Genomic DNA, 15,658 nt, shown 5'->3' with positions numbered 1-15,658 from the left:
CGGGTCCCCGCGCGTCACACGCCCGGCCACGCGGGTGAGGCACCGTCACACCCTCCCACGGGCTCACACACTCCCCCAGCACGCGGGACCACTTGCAACGTCACGAACACACACTCCACGGCCACGCAGTGTCACTCCCTCACACGGGGTCGCACGGGGTCAACCTTCGGGTTGCTGCACGCAGTCACACACATTGTGCCCCACACCGAAACAGGGTCCCACGGCGTCACACACGATGACACGCTCAAATGGGGCCACCACCAACGTGGTGTCACACTCAACCACGCATGTCACACGCTGTCGCACACTCCCAGAGTCACAAAGTGTCATGTCCTCACAATCATACACAGCTTCACAACCGTGTCAAACATTTTACACATTCACACTTAGTCACACCGGCCACCTAGTCACATGGGGTGACACGTCTTGCGCTGCTACACACTCATACATCACACAGTCACAGCAAGTCACAAAGAGCATCACAGTAACATGCACAGCCACACATTCGAGTGAGACTAGTGTCACACACCCTCCACGACACATTGGTCTCACACACTCCATTACAGCTTATGCTCCACACTCACGCCATATCACATGGGCTGACACACATTGTCACCCACAGTGCACCACAAGGTCACAAAAGAACGGCATCGGTGCGGACCACACATGGGGTCACACACAGTCACAATGTAACACAAAGGATAGCATAGGTGTCACCGCAATCGTGAGCTCCCTTGTGGGTACTTAGGGTCACGAGGTTCGCACAGGTACCTAGACGCGCAGTTACATGGTGTCACACCCACGCGCCCACCCCGTTCTCTTTCACAATCCCCTCGCTGTTGGAGGAGCACCTGGGCGGTATTGCGAGTACCAGGTCGGCCCAGGACCGCCGAAGGTGCAGGCGCGAGGTTAAAGCGCGCCCCGCCCTGCCCCGCCCCGCTAGAGCGAGGAGGCGGGGCGATGAGTGACAAACTCGCCTGGCCCTGCCCGCTCGCGCGGGTCCTAGACGGGGCGTGGCTCCAAGTCTAAGTGGCGGGCGGTCCGAGAGGGTAGTGCTGGGCGGCAAGGATTGCAAACAGTCGCAGCCCGACCCACTCTCGTTCTTTTCTGCGGAAGACCGAGTTTCCTGAACAGGGGGCGGGGCGCAGGCGGGACCTTCTGAGCCGCCCCGCCCCATCCCTCGGTCTAGAGAAAGTGGGGAGCACCGCCCAGCAGCCACTGGGTTCCCGCGAGTCGTGTTTCTCGGCTTCGCAAACCCAGGACCCCGCGGCATGGCTGTCAAGAAGATCGCGATCTTCGGCGCTACTGGCCGGACCGGGCTCACCACCCTGGCGCAGGCGGTGCAAGCAGGCATGAGTTGGGGCCGGTGGGGGATACCATGGGGCACGCGGGCAGAGCACTAGGGAGGGGTTCAAGGTGCTGAGGCCGGGCTGAGGGGCCACCAGTGCCCGGTTCGGGTGTGTGAAGACAGGGAGCCAAGCCGGTGGCCACGGGGGCACAAATGAGAGAAGCTAAAAGATTCAGTTTTATGTGAGTGCGCAGGCATTGAAATTGGCCTTGGGAGCCTGGGAAGACTCCGGTGACACAGTTAGGTGTAAACACAGGGCTCTTATGAAATGTTCTTGATGTGCTAGTGATTGTCACTGTGGTGGTTGTGGGTCCGTTAAGCCAGCATCAGCTTGTTGCCGTGCAGTGCCTTCTTGCCACATGTATTAAATCCTGGCAGCTGTCTTTTATTTTACCCCACTTGACAGAGAGAAAACCGAGGCCCTAAGCCAAGCATGGTGGCACGTGCCTGTAATATCCCAATACAAAGCAGGCCGAGGCAGGAATATTGCCCTGAGTTGGAGACCAGCCTGAACTACAAAGAGAGTAGTGAGACTCTGTCTCAAAAGAAAGTGGGGGAGGCACAACATACGGGGGGGGGGAGAAAACTGAGGCGCAGAGAGTGACTCACCAAGTATCACACAGCTGGTAAGAGACAGTGCTGAGATTTGAATCCAGTTCACACTCTTAAACACCAAAAATGTCCGGAGATTCTTGGTTTGGACGTGGAGCTGGAAACTGGAAAGGTTATGGGTGGGTTGCTGTGTGTACAGAATAGAGATCAAAGAGCCATTGAGTGAAGACTTGGGAGCACTAGCTCTGGAAAATTCGATGAAGCTGAAAATTTTGAGGTTTGCCAGAAAGGGCACAGCACCCCCAGCACCCCCTGCCCCCTAAGTGCACACTTTACCACCTCCCAGCTGGGCCAGGGACTTCCAGATATAGGGCCCCACCCCTGTCAGCCCTGGTGACTGAGATATTAGCTATCTGTGTGCCCCAAAAAGGGCGGAGGCCACCAGGGCCTTCCAGGACTCTGTTGCCTCAGCCCAGCCTCCCTTGGAAGGACCCTTCCTAGTGCCCTCCTCCTCAGGATCCTCAGAAAGTTTTGACTTATGGTGAGGAGAGGAGCCCTGGCCTCCAAGTAAGACTAATGTGCTGATAAGTATTTCTAGGGGAGCAGTGGGGAAGGAAGAGGGAGAACTTGAGATGTGCTGAGTCACTCTGAGTATGTGGACTCATGGAATGAGTATCTGGATTTAATGCCCAGCGCTTTGGGTTTCTCCTGTCCCACCCTGCTGGTCACCACTGGGACTGCACCCAGGGAACTTGGGAACTGGAACCTAGGGTAGACCCTGCTGTCCCCCTGCTCTGAATGTCTCCGCTGCTGTGATCACGAACAGGAAGGACCTGGGTGAATGGGGCTTTATTGACTTCAGAGCGGTTTTGTAGGGCCTGGCAGAAGCCTTGCCCTGTACAACACCTGTAATCCCAGCTTCTGATCAGAATTTCAAGGCCAGTCTGGGCAACTTAATGAGACTATGTCTCAAATTTTTTAAAATGCAAGGGTGGGCTGGGGATTTAGCTCAGTGGCACTGTGCCTCCCTCACAAGTGCAAGGTCCTGAGTTTGATCCATGGTACCAAAAAATAAATAAAAATAAAAATAAAAATGCAAGGGTTAGGTGAGGATGTACCTCAGTGATCCCTAGGTCCAATCCCTACTACTAGCAAAAAAAAAAAATTTTTTTTTAAATAAAATAACCAGCACTGGTTCTGGTGCAGCCTGCCCCACATTTGAATGGCCACCTCCACCACTCACCACCTGTGTGACCAAATAACTTGCATCTAGAACCTTCTACTGTGAGGATGAATCAGGGCGGGAGGCCAAGTGGAGAGTTCCAGCCCAGCCTCACCAACTTGGTGACTTGGCAAGACCTGGTCTCAAAATAAAAATTAAAAAAAAAAAAAAAGAAAGAAAGAAAGAAAGAAATGTCCTGGGTTCAATTCCCTGTACCACTAGCTAGCTAACTAAATAGGGAATGAATCTAGTCCACTTGCCCTGGGTACTTATGATTGCATTAAATGAGATACTATGAGTAAAGTACCTAGGACCATAGCCAGTGTGTGGTTGATGCTTCCTGGCTGACTGAATTCAAATTATAGCCTCACGTTATGTTCAGGATCTGATGGAATCAGACACAATTTAGGTTAAAATTTTACTTTCTCTACCTACTAGCTGTGGTGCTGGCCCAATTACCTAAAATTGCCTCAGTTTCTGCACCCTTATTAAAGTAGACAAGATATAGTAGTTACTTTGTATTGGCTTTTTTTATTGTACCAGGAATTGAACTCAAGAACTCAATGCTTGCCAGGCAGATGCTGCATCACTGAGCTACATTCTCAGCAATAGCTACCTTTAGAGTTGTGCTTCTCAAACTGTGGGTCACAGTGAGTCCTGAAATATATTTAATTGGTCACAATACTATCAAAATGCATCGCATATTAAATATAAGCTTTATGAAAATTTTATATTTTATACGTATTTGGTACACTGGATTAGGCAGCAAAATCTTTTGCACTGAGGGTTGATATAAAAAAAAAAAAACACCCTCTGGGGCCAGGGATTTAGCTCAGTGGTTCTACTGCCTGCCTCAGAAGCACAAGGTCCTGAGTTCAATACTGGTCCCTCCCCCCAAAAAAACAACTCTGCAATTTACTCTTGGATAGCTAAAGAGGAAATATGTATGTTTCTATGTGTATGTATAAATATATATAAAAGTATATGTAATCCTGCATGCTATACATCAGTAATGGTGAACATTTTAGAGATGGAGTGCCCAGACTACAACCAAATCCCACTTACTTATCTCAAAATGCCAACAGTGCAATTAAACCTGAATCCTGAGGGGTTACTTTGGAAAAACAACTGTTGGGCTGGGGATTTGGCTCAGTGGTTCCACCGCCTGCTTCACAAGTGCAAGGGCCTGAGTTTGATCGCCAATATAAAAAAAGAAGAAAAACTATTATCTGAGGCTGGGTTGCTGGGGTGACTTGGCTCACATGCCATTAGAGAGGGCTCTGTGTGCCCACTGCGACACACAGGCCACAAGTTCACCACTACTGCTATGTATTATATGTTATTTGTGGGGGTCAGGTGTGGTGGCTGTGGTTTGCACCTGTATTCTCAGCACTGGAGAGGCCAAGGGAGGAGGACCGTAAGTTCACGACCTGCCTGGGTTATGTAACTGAGTTCAAGGCCAGGCTAGATTACTTAGTGAGATTCTATTTCAAAAAACCAAACAAACAGGACCGGGGATGTAGCTCAGTGGGGTTGTGCCTGCCTGGCAAGTGCAAAGTCATGAGTTCAATCCCCGGTATCGAACATACAAAAGAAGAGCAGCACAGAGTAGCAGGGAAAATAAATCAAAAGCAAAGATGAAATATGAGTTTTGTAAACTGAGTGTGGTGTAGCACACCTGTCATCCCAGCACTCGGGAGGCTGAGGCAGGAATATTACCATCAGTTTGAGGCCAGCCTGAGCCACTTAGTAAGTTCAAGCCCAAGGTCAACTACACAGGGAGACCCTGTCTCAAAAAAGCAAAACAAAACAAAACAAAATTAAATGTCAATTATGTAGCTGGGCATAGTGGCGCACTCCTGTAATCCTGGCACTTGGGAGGCTGAGGCAGGAGGATCGCTGTGAGTTCGAGACCAGCCTGGGCTACATAGTGAATTCCAGGTCAGTCTCAACTACATAGTGAGACCTTGTCTCAAAAAAACAAAAAGCAGGCGAGGAAGATGAAGCAATCAAAGGAGGGGATGTGTGAGGTTCCTCAGCTGGCAAGTGGCAGGGCCAGAGGATGAACCCAGGTCCATGGGACAAGAAAGCCTGAGCTTTGGTGTCTGTCAAGGGCCAGGGAGATGGCAGTGCATAGGACATAGATCCTGGGCTGCAGGGCTCTTGGTTTACTGCAGGTCAGCAGGAGGCCATGGCAAAGGAAGTACAAGTGACTGGGCGGAGGTGAAGAGGATTCCAGGCAGAGGGGGCAGCACGTGCAAAGGCCAGGCAGCAGGAAACAGTGCGGTGTGTTGGAGGAACTGAAAGAAGTGGGGGTCGAGGAGGATGCGGCTCACTGAAGAGGAAGAGCCAGAATCTGTGGGACCCTGAAGGCTGTCCGTAGAAGAGTGGGAGCTCCAGTGCGGGGCTCTGAACAGGGAGCCACTTTAGTGTCTAACTGGGAAGCTCTGGCTGCTGTAGGGAAGGTGGACTGGAGGGGCAGGCAGGGCCCAGGAACATAAGGAAGACCCAGGGAAGGGACCAGGAGACTCAGGCTGGTCCAGGTGAGCGGGGAAGTTGTGAGATGATTAAAGGGCATAACAATAGCAAACAACAAGACAGAGTTTATTTCTGTGCCAGGCGCTACCCTACCTTTTGGTTAATTTATCTTAGTTTTGTCTTTACTTCGTGTGTGTGTGTGTGTGTGTGTGTGTGTGTGTGTGGTACTGGGTTTGAACCCATGGTCTTCCCACTAAACTAAACCCCTAGCCCTTTACAAATGTTTTATTTTGAGACAAGATCTTGCTAAATTGCTAACTTTCTCTAGTCGTGCTAGAATGTGTGATTTTTCTACCTCAGCTTCCCAGAGTCTGAGATTAGACTCTCACTACCATGCCTGCCCACTTCTGCATTTTAATAACAGCTTTTTTTGTTTGGTTTTGTTTGAGACAGGGTCTCGCTACATAGCCCAGGCTGGCCTCAAACTTGAGGCAATCCTCCTGCCTCAGTCTCCGGAGTACTAGGATTACAAGCGTGTGCCACCATGCCCGGCCCTATGACAGCTTTTGTTTGTGTGTTTGGTTTTTGTTTTTCATTTTTCTTGGTTTTTTGAGACAGGTCTCATTATGTAGTTGAGACTTACCTGGAACTCACGGTGTAGCCCAGGCTGGTCTTGAACTCACAGTGACCCTCCTGCTCAGCCTCCCGAGTGCTGGGATTACAGGCGTGCGTCACTATGCCCAGCCTATGACAGATTTTTTAAAAATTAATTTTATTGGTACATTTTAGGTATACAATATAATATTCATCATCAGAACTTTGTACCTTTGCATATTCTATCTTGGTTCTTATTTTTTCCCCATTCCCCTACCCTCCCTTTATCCCCTCCACCCCTCCCTATTTACAAAGACTTTGTTTCCATTTTTTCCTTTTCTCATGTTAATTCTATTCCCTTCTTTCCTTTCTCCAGTCCCTCCCAATTCCCCTTCCTCTTCTGGACCTTTTCTTCCTATTTCACATTATCTGTTATGCCTTTTGATCCTTATTTACACTTGCAGCTTCTCACACTAGAGAAACTTCAGTATTGACACATGTGTGTCTTATTAACTTCACGGAAGAGTATCACTTCAATGTGCATCATTTAGGTATAAATGTCTAATTTCTCATTCTTTTTTGTTTGTTTGTTTTGGTTTTTGAGGCAGGGTCTCACTATGTAGTTGAGACTGACCTGGAACTCACTATGTAGCTCAGGCTGGTCTCGAACTCACAGCGATCCTCCTGCCTCAGCCTCCCGAGTGCTGGGATTACAGGCGTGCGCCACCATGCCCAGCTTAATTTCTCATTCTTTAAGACTGAGTAGTATTACTTTTTTTAAAAAGCCCCACATTTTCTATATCTAGTCTCCAGTTGATGGGCAATTGAGCTGTTTCCAAAGTTTTAGCTATTACAAACTGTACTGCTATAAACACAGGTACACATATATCGCTTTGGTATGATTCTTTTAATTCTTCTGGGAAGATACCCAGTAGGGAAATAACTGGGTCAAGTGGGACCTTTAATTCTAGTTCTTTGAGGTGCCTCCATACCGATCTCCACAGTGGTTGTACCAGTCTGCACCCCCACCAACAATGGAGAAGGGTTCCTTTCTCCCCACAGCCCCACCAGCATTTGTTATTGGTTGATTTCGTGATAGCAGCCATTCTTTCTGGGGTGAAGTGGAGTCTCAGCATTGTTTTCATTTGCATTTCTTGAATGACCAGTGATATTGAACATTTTTTCATATGTTTATTTGCATGTTTAAAGCTACAATTCACATACTATACAATTCCTCCCTTTAAATAGCAATTTGAGGAACTTCTAGAATGCACCCTCCCATTTTTCACCCAAATCCTTCCCAAGCCTTAGGTAACCTCCTATCAACTTCCTGATTGTATGGATTTGTCTATTCTGAACATTTCATATTAATAGAATCATATAGTATGGGTTCTCTGAGATTAGCTGCTTTCACTTAGCAAAGAAAAAAACATCTACAGGTTCATGCATGAATACGGTCTTTTTTTTTTTTGAAACAGGGTCTCACTGTGTAATTCAGGCTGGCCTTGAACTTACCATGTAGCTCAGGCTGACCTTGAACTCATAACAATCTTCTGACTGAATGATGCTGTATTGTTTGGATAAACCATGTTTTATTTACCTATTAAGCAGCTGATGAATGTTAGTATGAATAACACTGCTGTAAATGCGCACAATGTGCAAGTTGTTGTGTAAAAATATGTCTTCATTCCCCTGGGGCCTATATCTAAGAGTGGAATTGCTGGGTCATGTGCTGTGCTATGTTTAATCTTTTGAAGAGCTGCCAGACCTTTGCAAAGCAGCCGCATCATGCTGATGGGGGGGTGTGAGGGTCCCTGGTTCCCCACAAGCATGCCAGTACTTTCATTGCCATCTTTATTGGGGACCAGCCTGATAGGTGAGCAGTAGTGCTCCTTCTGGGTTTGATTCTAATTTCCCTGGTGGGTAATGGTATCAGACATCTTTTCAAGTGCTTATTAACCATTTAAATACCTTATTTGGAAGATTGTTCAGATGTTTTGCCCACTTTTAATTAGTCATCCACCTTTTTATTATTGTGTTATAGGAGTTCTTCGTATATTTTAGGTACATGGGCAGGGGATTTATCTCAATGGTTCTGCCACCTGCTTCGCAAGTGCAAGGTCCCGAGTTTGATCCTAGTACAAAAAAAAAAAAAAAAAAAGATACCATTTTAGGTACAGCTGCCTTATCAGATACATGATTTGATTTGCAAAGTTTCTCTCCCATTATGTGTGTTTTGTTTTGTTTTTAGTTGTTACTTTGCTTGCGTTTGAAGTGCTCAGGCTACAACCCAGGGCTCATACATGCTAAGCAAGCACACTCCCACTGAGCTCCATCCCAGCCTTTTTTTTGCGGGGGGGGGGGCTTTTTAAATTTAAATTTTATTTTGAGGCAGGGCTTGTGAAATTGTCCCAACAGGACTCAAATTCGTGATCTCGCTGACTTGGCCTCTGGAACAAATGGGATTACAGCCTTCTGCCATCACAATCTACTGGATTTTCCTTTGGGTTTTTGAGCTGAGGACTGAATTTAGAGCCTTGCATACGCTCTACCACTGAGCTACCCACCCACAGTTTGTTTTGAGAGAGAGAGTCTCACTATGTAGCCCAGGCTGGCCTCGAACTAGCAGCAATCCTCCTGCCTCGGCCTCCTGAGTGCTGGGATTACAGGTATATGCCACCATGCCCAGCATATACTGTAGGTTTTTGGTGGTGATGGTAGTTTTGGGTTTTTTTGGTTTTATTTGTTTTGAGACAGAGTCATGCAGTCTAGGCTAGTCTTGAACTCACTGTGTAGTACAGGCTGTCTAGAAATTGTGGTGATCCTTCTGCCTTAGCCTCCCAAATGTTGGGATTATAGGCTTGTACGACCATGCCCGACTTCTCTCCTGTGTTTTTTTTTTTTTTTTTTTTTAATCCCAGCTACTCTTTGTTTTTTTTTTCTTTTGTACCGAGAATCGAACTCAGTAACTCGTGCCTACAAGGCAGGCAGCAGCACCACTGAACTAAATCCCTGGCCCCATCCCAGCTACTCTTGACGCTAAAGCAGGAGAATCGTAAACTGGGGTCCCACCTGGCGATTTAATGAGAACGTGTCTGAAAATTAAAAATAAAAAGGACTGGTGATGGAGTTCAGTGGTAGACACCCCCTGGGTTTGGTCCTCAATAGTGCAAAAAAATTAAATTTAATATAAAAGAAAATGCTGAAAACATTCTGTGCTTGATTTGCACAGTGGGAGTCTCTTCTGGAGGCTTCTGCGGCATTTTGACCCAGGCTCTGGGTAAGCACTGCCTTAGCTGGGCACTCAACCCCCCCTCTAGCCCCATCTCCTCTCCCTGCCCCACCCCACCCTCAGCCATGTCCCCCAAAGAGCTCTATATCCTGTTTCAGAAAAACCTTTAGAGACTATGGGTGCCCATCACCACCCCCAGCATAATTAAAGTTCTTATAAAAAGAGAAAGAAACTATTAAGAGGAAGGGAAGCACACACCTATAATCCCAGCACTCTGAGAGGTTGATGCAGGAAGATCTAGCCCTGTCTGGGCAACTTAGCAATTTAGAGAGACCGTCTCAAAACACAGTAATGGCTGGGAATATGGCTCTGAATTGCCTTGGCTTAATCCCCAGTACTGAAAAACAAAACAAGCCCATCTGGTGGCACATGCCTATAATCCCAGTCCTCAGGAGGCTGAGGCTGGTGAATTTGGAGTTCAAGGCCAGCCTGAACTACACGGTGTCACACTGTCTCAGAAAAAAAAAAAAAAATCACTGATAATGTGTGTATGTATTTATTTATTTTTGTGGGGTTGAGGATTGATCCCAGGACATTCACACTGAGCTCCATCCAGTCCTTTTTATTTTTTGAGACAGTCTCGCTAAATCGATAAATTGCCCAGGCTTATCTTACATGTGTGATCCTCCTGCCTCACTCTCCCAGAGTGCTGGGATTATAGGTGTGCACTCCTGTGGCTGGCTGGGGGGAACTTTGCAGTGTGTGTTGGGGTCAGGAGGCAATTATCCAAAATTCTTTTGGCAAGGCACATACTTTTATGACCACTAAGGAAGGGCTCTCCTTCTAGAAGGAGCATTAGCAGCAGGACCTGGGACCGATCCAGCTCTGGCCAACCTCTGGGCAGCTGTAGCTGTGTTCCTGAGTCTTCTGAACCATAGATGGGAACCCAAGAGCAGTGACAACCAAGGCATTAGAATCCTTTTATTGCTAGAAGCCGGAGCTGTCTGGGGCACGGGGAGCCCCAGGAGGCCTCCATGGAGTTATAGTTTTGTTGTTGTTGTTTTCTTTCTTTCTTTCTTTCTTTTTTTTTTTTTTTTTTTTTTTTTTTTTTTTTTTTTTTTTTTTTTTTTTTGTACCAGGTATTGAACTTGGGACCTGGGATTTCGAGGTGGATAGCAGCACCACTGAGCTGAATCCCTGGCCCTCTTTTTGAGACAGAGTCTCACTAAGAAGTTCTGGCTGGCCTTGAACTCCCTGTAATCCTCCTGCCTCAGCCTCCCAAGTGCTGGGATTCCATGTGTGCATGGTTGAGGTTGTGGATCCATGTCAGTGTGTTGCCTTATTCTAACAACTCTATTTGCCACCAGAAATGTTTGAAGATGATGGACCTGGAACAGGAGGCCTAGAAGGTGGATCTGGGGGTTCCTGGTGTTCTCTGGGGCCTAAGTACCAGCCTGCACGCCCACTGACACTGCTGTCTTCTCTTTGCCCACAGGTTACGAAGTGACGGTGCTGGTGCGGGACTCCTCCAGGCTGCCGTCAGAGGGGCCCCAGCCAGCCCACGTGATAGTGGGGGATGTGCGGAAGGCGGCTGATGTGGATAAGACCGTGGCCGGGCAGGACGCTGTCATTGTGCTGCTGGGCACTGGCAATGACCTCAGTACTGAGCCCCCCCTCTGTCCACGGCCCTTCCCTACACCTCGGCCCCCAGCGCCACGTCCCCCCCCTGCCCCACCCCTGCCACCCCTGCCGCCACCTCCTCCCACCAGTGACGGCCACTCTCTGTCCCCTCTAAGGTCCCACTACAGTGATGTCCGAGGGCGCCCGGAACATTGTGGCAGCCATGAAGGCTCACGGAGTGGACAAGGTCGTGGCCTGCACCTCGGGTGGGTGGTGGGGTCACGGAGATGGGGTTGAGCTGGGAGGTGAGTGCTGGACCTGTGGAAGGTGACATTGAGCCATTCCGAGTCACCGCGCCAGCCAGCCATGTGCCTTAATCTTGCTGGGCGATGCTGAGGACATAGCAGGGATCCGTATGGCCTTGGGCTGTGCAGTCACAGAGCTCACAGTTGGTGAACAAACTGACATCCAAGCTAAGCAGGGTGGGATGGAGCAGGCACAGGCAGGGACATCAGAGCCAGGAAGAGAGAAGCCCGGGAGGAACCTCACAGAGGAAGGTGGTGGTGCTGTGGTTACAGCCGGCTCTCAACCGATGGACATTAAGCAAATCCAAATCTGGACATTAAACAAATCCAAATCGTTGTCCTGCCAGGCTGGGCTATAGCTCGGGGGCAGAGCACTTGCCTAGTCCTTGCAAGGCTCTGGGTTCCATCCCAGCACTGCAAAAACAAACAAATAGCAGTACTGAGTGATCCAGAAAGAAGTCTACAGAGAGCAATTCATGGGAACAGCATTTATTGAGCACTTACTGGATGCTAGGTCCTGTATGTTTCCCTGGATGAAAGCCAGTTAATTCTCACACAACTCCTTTGGATACTTACACTCAGGCTATGCACAGTAGGTGCTCAGCAGGTACTAGCTATTGTTACTCTTATTTTTAATTTATATTTTTTATTCTTTTTACTTGGGGGATTGTTTTCTGTTTGGGGGTTTTGTTTGGTTTGGGGCTTTTTTTGTTTTTGTTGTTTTATTTTTGGTTTTGTTTTTTGAGATAAGGTCTCTCTATACAGTTCAAGGTGACCTTGAACTCACTGTGTGGCCCAGGCTGGCCTTGAGCTTGCGGCAATCTCCTGCCTCAGCCTCCCGAGTGCTAGGATTGCAGGTGTGCGCCACTACAGCTGGCATGACTCTTGTCCCTGGGATTGCTCAGGGTGTGGGGCCCAGCTGGCTTTCTCGCCAGGTGCAGCCGGTTGTCTGCCTGGCTCACGCTCCTCCCCACTGTGTTCATCCACAGGTGGCCTCCTTGGGACAGGAGGTGGCATGAGGAGTACATAGGGCAGGAAAAATGGTTCTCTGGGGAGCAGAGACCATAAGAGCAAAGACCTGGAAGCCAGAGCCGGAGGGCAGGAAGCAAAATCATTTGGTGCTCCCCACCCCAACTCAAACTTTAAAATGGGAAAGTATTCCCAAACCTGAAATTTTAGGATGGTCTGCTCTTAGTTTTTCTGTTTTGGGGGACGAGTTCCTGCTATGTTGCCCAGGCTGATCTGATACTAGTGGACTCCAGAAATCCATCTGCCTTGGCCTCCCAAACAGGTGGAACTACAGGAATGTGAAACTGCCTGGCTTCCAATTTCTTGTTAGAAACACTTCCAAAGCAGGAAAAATGGAAGGAGGAGGAGGAGGAGGAACACCTATAGTCTTGCCACCTTGATTCCAAAACTGCTAATATGTATTATAATTGATTTATCTGTGCCCACAGATATATGAATGTTTTTTGGTTTTGCTTTTTCCCTCCTAAACTATTTGATGTGGAGTTACAGCCCTCAGTCCCCTAAGAAAGGGACTTTATCTTCTGGAACATGATAAAAAAAAGAAGAGGACACATTTAGCCCCTAATCATTAGTGTCAGATACTCCTACTGTATACAAGTTTCAAGGTAAAAGATCAGAAAGATCTTCGTTCTCTGAGAAGCTTAGAGTTTATCCATTGGGGTGGTACCGGGGATTGAACTCTGGTCCTTGCACTTTTAAGGCAGCTGGTAGAGCCCCTGAGCTAAATCTCCAGCCCTTTTGTTTTTGTTTCTTTGTGTTTTCTATACTGTAGACTGAATCCCAGGGCCTCTGCCCTGACCTACATCCACAGCTATAGCCATACTTTCTATTTTGAGACAATAACTCACCAAGTTACCCAGGCTGGGCTCAAATTTGCGATCCTCCGGCTTCAACCTTCCAGAGTGCTGCGATTGAGGCATGAGCCCCCATGTGTGGGTTGGCTTGATTTTTGAAGGAGCCTCCTAAAGGATTTAGAGAGAAACCCAGGGTACCTGACAGACTGGATTTGCAATTGCCACCTGCAGGCTGGAGGTGTCCAGTTCTGCCGATTGAGGAAGGCAAGTTGGGCTCGGAGGCTCTTGCTGAGTGGCCTGAGGCCCTCACTTTAGACTCTGAGCCTTGGTTGTCTCACATGTTAAGAGGAAATCCTGCTGCCCAGGAGTCAGTGAGACAATTAGGAGTGACTTGGTTTTGGTGCTGGAATCAGAAGACAGAGCCCTTAGGCATACTAAGCACATTCTCTACCACACCCCCAGCCAGCACCATACCAGTTTACATGCGAGGAGACAGACAGTTGGGCAGTGGTAGGTCCCAGAATTGGAGCCAAGACCGAACCAAAGCTCTCATCTCGCCAAACTGTGCCTAAAACACACAGCACAGTTGGAGCGTTGTAAGTGTGCTATCACTGTGAGCATGAAATTTAGCTCTGCTAAGGCTTCGTGATGCCTTAAAAGATATTTAGTAGTCAAGACCCAGGGATTTAGCTCAGTGGTCAGGTCCTGAGTTGAGTTTGATCCCGGTACAAAAAAAAAATTTGGTCAGGCATGGTGGTGCACACCTATAATCCCAACATCTCAGAGGCTGGGACAGGAAGATCACAATTCTAATCCCATCTGGACAATTTAGTGACTTAGTGAGAACCTGTCTCAAGAGTTTTAAAAACCATGTGTGATGGCACATACCTGAAATCCCAGAATTCTGGGGAGCTGAGGCAGGAGGATAAAAAATGTGAGTCCAACCAGGGCAACTCAGATTTTAGCAAGATCTCATGTCAAGATTTTATAAAATTTTTTTAGAAAAGTGCTGGATGTGGTGATACACCCTGTGATCCCAGCACTCGGGAGGCTGAGGCAGGAGGGTTGTTGCAAGGTTGAGTCCAACCTGTACTACATAATGAGATCCTGTCTCAAAAAAAGAAAAAATTAAAGCCTGGCATGGTGGCACACGCCTGTAATCCCAGCACTTGGGAGGCTGAGGCAGGAGTATCGCTGTGAGTTTGAGAACACCCTGGGCTATATACTGAGTTCCAGGTCAGTCTCAACTACATAGTGAGACCCTGTCTCAAAAAAAAAATTAGACAAGGCCTGGGGATGTAGCTCAAGACAAAGTACCAAGGTCTAATCCCTAGTATCACCATTAAAAATATATATATATGTGTGCGTGTGTGTGTGTGTGTGTGTGTGTCCCAGACCCTTCTAACACTAGAGCCCCCCACCCTGTGGAGCTGACCTGGTCCTGGAGCAGAGAAATAATCGATTAGGACCTGGGGAAACTGGTGTGAGAGTAGGGAAGGTGCTGGGGGAAAAGACAAGCCAGGGAACAAGGATTGTACAGGCTGAGGGCGGAGGGTGGCGGTTTTAAGTAAGTGGTCAGGGAAAGCTGCACTGCTCAGTGGCCCCTGATCAAACTGTGCCAGAAGAAGAAGGGAGCCATGAGAGGGAACTGCAGTGGGACACAGGGATCTGCAGCTGCAGAGGAGGGTGCTGAGTGGATGTCTGCCAGCCGGCGGGATCGCCCAGTGGGGCCTCTGGGGTCGTCCATGCTGAGGGCGTGGCTTTCACCTTGACCTGCGGCCCAGTAGGAGCAAGAGGCCACAGTGGACAGTTCGGGACAGGATGAGAAGTCTGATTTGGAATTGCTGTGAACAGTCCAGGTGTGATGGCAATGGCTCCACCTGTGATCCCAGCACTCTGAGAAGCTGAGGCGGGCAGATTGCAAATTCGAGTCCCCAGCTAAGCAATGTAATGAGAGCCTGTCTGCAAAAAAATAAAAGATCTGGGGATGTAGCTCAGTGTGAAGACCTTGGGTTCAGTCACCAGTCCTGCAGAGAGAGAAATTTGAGCAGTGTGAGCCACTGCAGAGTTTCGTCCTGGCACCAGAATGAGACAAACCAGATTGACCCTGCCCCGTGTCCCCCTTTCAGCCTTCCTGCTATGGGACCCAGCCAAGGTGCCCCCACGACTGCAGGACGTGACCGATGACCACATCCGGATGCACAAGGTGCTGCAGGAGTCGGGCCTGAAGTATGTGGCTGTGATGCCACCACACATAGGTGAGTGGGGCAGGGAGCCAGTGGCACTGTCACCAGCCTGTTCGCGCCTGCCCCCTGCAGAGATCTAAGGGGCCTTCCCTAGTCACCCTAAAACTCCAAACACTGCACATTGAGGTGTCTCCAGTTCATATCCAAACACCCCCTCCAAAAGAAACAAAACCCTGACAAGTACATTTTTCTATCTTCTGCTTTATTTGATCGCCCTCTTTTTTTTTTTTTTTTTTTT

At 48.4% G+C, this 15,658-nt stretch overlaps 1 protein-coding gene across 1 annotated transcript in view; it reads left to right on the top strand.

Moving 5' to 3' along the window:
- Window positions 1-1,039: 1,039 nt before the first annotated feature.
- The window catches only part of Blvrb (biliverdin reductase B), a 20,141-nt gene continuing 5,522 nt past the window's right edge, over window positions 1,040-15,658 (top strand). The window contains exons 1-4 of the mRNA XM_010614468.3: window positions 1,040-1,350; window positions 10,922-11,086; window positions 11,223-11,312; window positions 15,304-15,432. Of these exons, the coding sequence (XP_010612770.1) occupies window positions 1,272-1,350; window positions 10,922-11,086; window positions 11,223-11,312; window positions 15,304-15,432 (463 nt within the window). The 5' untranslated portion in view covers window positions 1,040-1,271. The remainder of the gene's footprint in view (window positions 1,351-10,921; window positions 11,087-11,222; window positions 11,313-15,303; window positions 15,433-15,658) is intronic.

This window comes from Fukomys damarensis, unplaced genomic scaffold (genome assembly GCF_012274545.1).
Source record: "Fukomys damarensis isolate Sample0158 unplaced genomic scaffold, DMR_v1.0_HiC HiC_scaffold_19, whole genome shotgun sequence".
Taxonomy (NCBI): Eukaryota; Metazoa; Chordata; class Mammalia; order Rodentia; family Bathyergidae; genus Fukomys; species Fukomys damarensis.
The sequence above is the reverse complement of the archived record's forward strand: the minus strand, read 5'-3'. Positions and strand labels throughout refer to the sequence as shown.